The sequence below is a fragment of the Nelumbo nucifera genome, chromosome 8 (genome assembly GCF_055504915.1).
Source record: "Nelumbo nucifera cultivar China Antique chromosome 8, China Antique-T2T, whole genome shotgun sequence".
Classification (NCBI taxonomy): domain Eukaryota; kingdom Viridiplantae; phylum Streptophyta; class Magnoliopsida; order Proteales; family Nelumbonaceae; genus Nelumbo; species Nelumbo nucifera.
The window spans coordinates 20030059-20035733 of NC_142656.1; the positions used below are offsets into that span (position 1 = coordinate 20030059).

The 5675-nt window shown below is 36.3% G+C and overlaps 1 protein-coding gene across 1 annotated transcript; it reads right to left on the reverse strand.

Moving 5' to 3' along the window:
* Positions 1-415: 415 nt before the first annotated feature.
* LOC148789727 (uncharacterized) lies at positions 416-2452 on the reverse strand. The gene is made up of 3 exons (XM_088892481.1): positions 1569-2452; positions 1064-1494; positions 416-989 (listed from the first exon to the last, which is right to left on the reverse strand). The coding sequence occupies exons 1-3, from the start codon at positions 1870-1872 to the stop codon at positions 687-689; spliced, it is 1038 nt and encodes a 345-aa protein (XP_088748607.1). The 5' UTR covers positions 1873-2452; the 3' UTR covers positions 416-686.
* Between the last annotated feature and the right edge of the window lie 3223 nt (positions 2453-5675).

Sequence of the window (5675 nt, forward strand, 5' to 3'; positions counted from 1 at the left end):
TTGGACCAAATTGGGAAGGACCCTACAGAGTAAAGAAAGCACTCGGGGGGGCATACGAGCTCGAAACCCTAGAGGGAAAACAAGTTCCCCGAGCATGGAACATTGTCAACCTAAGGCGATACTATCTATAGACCGCCAAGCGAAATGAGTAAAATCACCACCAAAGCCTATGGGCTAGGATGCCGAGCTAACGAAGTAATCTCGGCACAAGCAAGCAAAGAAAATAGTCCGCGTGAGTACGGTTAACTCAGGTAGAAAATAGATCGAACGAATGGTCAGTTCGGCAAATACATGAAGTTCGGAAAATATGCTCAGTTCAGCAAATATGCTCAGCACTTGAACAAATCCTTCCATTCCAAAAGGTAGAGCAGAACAAAAAAACAAAAAAAAAATGTTTACAAGCCAGGAGCTATTTCATCATCGTTAGAAGGCACTTCGAAAAAACCCGAAGGCCCCGCCTCGCCCTCGGAGTCTGGCTCGGAGTCAGCAACGTTAGCCATCTCCTGGGTTATGCGCGAAGTGGATATGGCGCTAACATCGAGCTCGGGGTACGTATTCCGGATCATCCACCGGCTTAGTTTAAAATCCCTCCTATATGATTTCACCATCAGATCATCAAAACCCGGCTAAGCGATGTACTCTTCGACGGCCTTCTTCTTGGCATCTTCGATACCTTGGGAAAAGATCTACGTCCTCTCCCTGATGTCCTCCTGAAGATACTCGACCTGATGCTGTAGATCCAGCCTCAAGTCCGCCATGTGCTTCACCACCACTCCCATGGCCTCGGCGTCTCTCTGAGACCTCGCCTGCCTGATCCGGGAAAAACGAGCAGTCTCTTCAACAGCACGAGCAGTCTCTTCAGCAGCACGAGCAGCCTCTTCAGTAGCACGAGCGGCTTCCTCGGCCGCACGACGAGCCTCTTCGGCAGCTCGCGCCTGCCTCGAGCTCATCTCCACCTGAGTCGCCAAGGCGTGAATGGAAGAATTCACCTGCCAAAAGAGACTGAATGATCAAAAGAACCAACAAAACAAAAGCCAAAGAGCTAAAAAAGGAGAACACTTACCACCATGGCATGGGTAACGGCACGACAGGCCACTTGATGCAGAGGGAGATCAGTCCATGACGCGACCTCCTCGGGGAAGATGGCCTCTTTACTCTTTTGAAGAGCATGGGTCGGCGTCAAAATGCTCCTGAAATCCCCTGGGGCCCCCGAGCCCGAGGGACCAGCTCGCGTATGAGTAGACCTGGAGTAAGCAGGAGCACCGGAGTATGTAAGAGCCCCTGTGTATGTAGTCTTAGCATAAGGGCCCCCCGCCGGCTCCTGCATCGGAGGGACCATCTCGGGCCCCTTGGGCGGATCTTTTGGCTGGTAGCCCGGCACCTCGGGCTCCGCATCCTGAGGCACCTCGGCGCGAGTTCGCTTGGCAACCCGCTTTCTCCTCTTCATACCTTGAAACAAGTGCCCACCTCGGGTCCCTTGCGAATCCATCACACCTGCGAAAAGAAGTTCGCCATCAGTAAAAAGCAAGAAAGATAGCAAGATAAGAGTCTCTAAGTGAAGGACCTACCTGAGCTCAGGCCGGCCACAATGAGCTTGGCCTCCGTCAGATACTGTTCGCACTTCAGCCCAAGCTGCGCCCATTGCCGGAGGCCCTTCGCCGTCTCCTTGTCAAGCGTAACCCTGGAGTCGGGAGCGGCCATCCCCCACCCGGTCTGAAAAGGCCACCCCAGCACACTTCGCACCCCGAAATAGTCCCGCTTCCATGCTGGGACCTTGTTGGGGAGCTCGTGTAAAAGCTTAAAACCCGGGCGAGGAGACAGGTAGTAAGCCCGCCTGCGCCCGGGGAGAGGACCCGCTTGCTTCTTGAGCATCAAGATTGAAGAAAAAATCTCCAAGTCCAACGGAAAGCTCTCGTCACAGAAAAGGGAGATTGTCCCCACCAAGTTCCGAATGGAGTTCGGGTGAAGCTGGCCGACTGTCACGCCGAAGTGGTTCAAGACTTCGACGAAGAGGGGGTGGAAAGGCAATCGCAGCCCCGCGGCGAGCTGCTCCCGGAATATTACGATCTCATCAGGACCGTATTCCCAAGGAAAGCTACCCGAAGGTATGAAATAAGCAAACTCCTCGGGCAAGTTATAGTAAGTAACGAGGGATTGAAACTCCAACAATTTCTGCAATGTAAGTGTGGGGAAAGGACCTACCTGAGCAGGGAAGACAGATTGAAGAAGAATAGCCTTAGACCATAATCAAACGTGTAATAGGATCTGGATGGTTCACCTGCCTAGAAGAAACCATACCTCATACGAGGGTGAAGATTGCGTCCAATGTCAGAGAAGACTTGGTGGTTCACCTGTCCCCAACTCCCTGTTTTGATGAGAAAACTGAATATATAATATTAGATAAGATAGATTGCTGTGGTTTCACTTTCAATTTAAAAACACGGGTCCCCGTTAGGACCAAGTAAACCGGCTGCCACTTTCCAACCGACTGACAATTTATTATCTTGTAATTTTCAGCGAGACCTTTATGGTGGAATATCATATTCGTCATTTCTTTGAATAAATAATTAATCTGATTTCTGAAAAGGGAATTGCAATCCAAAAATCCCTATAAATAAAGGCCCGTAATAAGTCGCTCAAGTGGACAGATTTTTTTCTTCGAAAAGACAATCTGTGGAAATTATTAAGACAAAGTTGGGGACAAAGCAAGGTTGCCGGTATCCAAAATAATGGCGGTTTCTCTCTCTCTCAGTCCCCGTAGGAAAATTCAAAAACGTTGAACGTAGCCGCAAAAGGACAAATCTGTTAGTTTAAAGTTGTACTTTTTTAATGTATAGAATAGTAGGAAACATTTTTTTTTTTGAATTTTTGAATTTTATAATTTATATATTATGTGAAGTACATAAATTCAGTGATAGTGACTCAATTGATACTTCATCTACTTAGTTGTTGTAGGAGAGACTTGGATTAGGGCAATGGATTACCTCCCATTGTATAGTCCTATCTACTTTAAAATTGAATTGATGAAGATAATTAAAAATTCACATTTATTTCTTATTACATTTTATTATTGTAATAGAACAATCCATTAAACAAATCTACCTTAAATTAAGTTAATAAAAACGAAGGAAAGAACTTGAACCAAGGAAATGAACAAAATAGAGGAAAAAATCTGATAACTCAAACAAAAGAGCAATGATTTGTTTAATTGGTTTTTAGACATTAATTTGGGTTCAAGCTAAGGTTCAAATTTAGGTTTTTCTTTTTTTATTTTTTTTTGATAAGCAAGGTTCATATGTAGGTTGATCCTTAATCTAACCCAATTCATCCAATTTACACCTTACTTTATTAGAAAGAGTCAAAAGGGATTAAGAGGTATTTAAGACTAAGAGGAAAATAAGGATTTAATGGGAAGAGAGATGCTACAACATTGATTGTTAACGTGAAAGAGATAGATTTATTAGAGAGTAATAAATATGCATAGTTTTATTAGAGACAATAAAGACCCATGAGATTTTAATGATTTAATATCTACATCTGTTTCATGTAGATTTAGTTGGTAATACTCATTTATTATCTTGTAATTTTCAGCGAAATCTTTATGGTGGAACATAATATTCGTTGAAATAAATGATTAATATAATTATAGATTATCATGTTACGGTGTTTATATATATCTATATAAATAAAGACCTGTAATAAGTCGTCCAAGAGGGACAAATTCTTTTTTGAAATTTCTTAATTATTCAATAAGACAAAGTAGGGGCAAAACAAGATTGGCGGTATTATATCCCAAAAAAATGGCGGTTTCACTCTCTTTCAAAGCCTATAGATATTTAAAAGGAAAATTCAAAAACGTTGAACGTCGCCCCAAAAGACATATAAGGTTGTATACTTGTATTAGATTTCAAAGAAATGGAAGGAAAAAAAGGGTAAGAAAAGTCATGATAATGAAAAGACAAGACAAGATATGATAATGGAAAAAAGACAGACATGATATCCACAATAGTGGTGCATTGAATTTTTCTTCAAACATAAACCTCAATAATTTATCGACTCAATGAATGATTAAGGCTTATTTGTTTTTTTTTTCTGATACTTGATATTTAAAAGTACAGTAATTACGTTGTTAAGGGGAATATTGATATTGGTGAATTTTTCTTTTCTCTCAATTTTGAATGCAGAAAATCTTTTTTAAAATTTTTAATTCTTAAAATTGTCAATTGTCCATTTTAATCATATATGAAAAATTTTATTTGTTTATGTAATTCGATAAAAAATAATGTTAAAAAATTATTATAATGATTAATAATTAATTATTAATTAACACTAATTAATTTCATAATTAATAATTAATTAACAACTAATCATTTATAATTAATATTTAATTTATAACTACTTCTAATTACTATAATAATTAATTAATGATTAATAATAATAATTTATAAATAATACTAATTATTATAATAATTAATTAACATTTAAAATTTATTATTAATTAATTATTAACTTTATGTAATTTAATAAAGAAATAATATTACAAATTGTAATAATAATTAATACTTAATTAATTAATTAAAAATTATTAATTGTTATTTAATAAGTAGTAATAATAATAAATTAATAATTAATAATGATTAATTATTGTAATTAATAACTAATAATAATTATTATTGCATATGAGGCCTTTGAGTTATAAGGAAGAAGAGTTCAAATCAACCTCCCCACAAGATTGCCCCACAATGTCCCACAACACATCCCCATCATGTATTGGGAACATCTCCCAATGATGACAACATCATTTCTGGTACTATCATCGGGAGATTTTTCCAATACATGACAGGGATATGCTGTGGGACGTTGTGGGGGCTATCTTGTGGGGGCTGATTTGAGATAATTATTTATTTACAAAATTTAATAAATTAATTTTCAGCACATTTTAGTACTTTTATATAATTTTAGTAAATTATTGATTTTGGAATTAATTTTCGTAATAAAAATTATTTATTGTTATTTTCATTTGCATTGGTGTTCTAGCAATTGTTAAACATTTAATTGGAAATTATTGGGAAATTCTAACTATATTTATAATTTTCATTACTTTTTAGAAAATTTAATAGTTTTGTAAAATTATTAAATTGAAATTTTTTAGTAATTTCCTTAATTAATTATTGGTAATTTACATAGGTTTTTGGTAATTATTAAGTTGGAATATTATTGGAGAACTTTAGTATCGATAATTTATATTTGGTAATTATTAATAATTTTCAAAATTATCAGTAGTTTACACTGGTTTTTGGTATTTATTGTGAAATTTTAATTTAATGATTTCCATAAACTAATTTTCATGTTTTGGTAATTAAATTTAGTGAAAGTTAATTTACTGAAAACTATTTTTTCATAAATTCAGATTTTTTTTGAAAAATAATTTATTCATATCAATAAGTTTTAAAAAAAATTTATTCATTTCAATATAGAAATTTATTCATGAATTTTTAAAATGTAATTTATTCATATCATTATTTGTACTAATGATTTTTAAGATGTTTATGCTTTTCTTTCTATTTTCTTTTTATTTTTTTTGTTGTACATACAACAATAAATAGAAATATTTTATTAATTTAGTTTTAAACATCCCTTGTTAAAGTTTCAACTGGTTGATTGTAAGGGCTCCT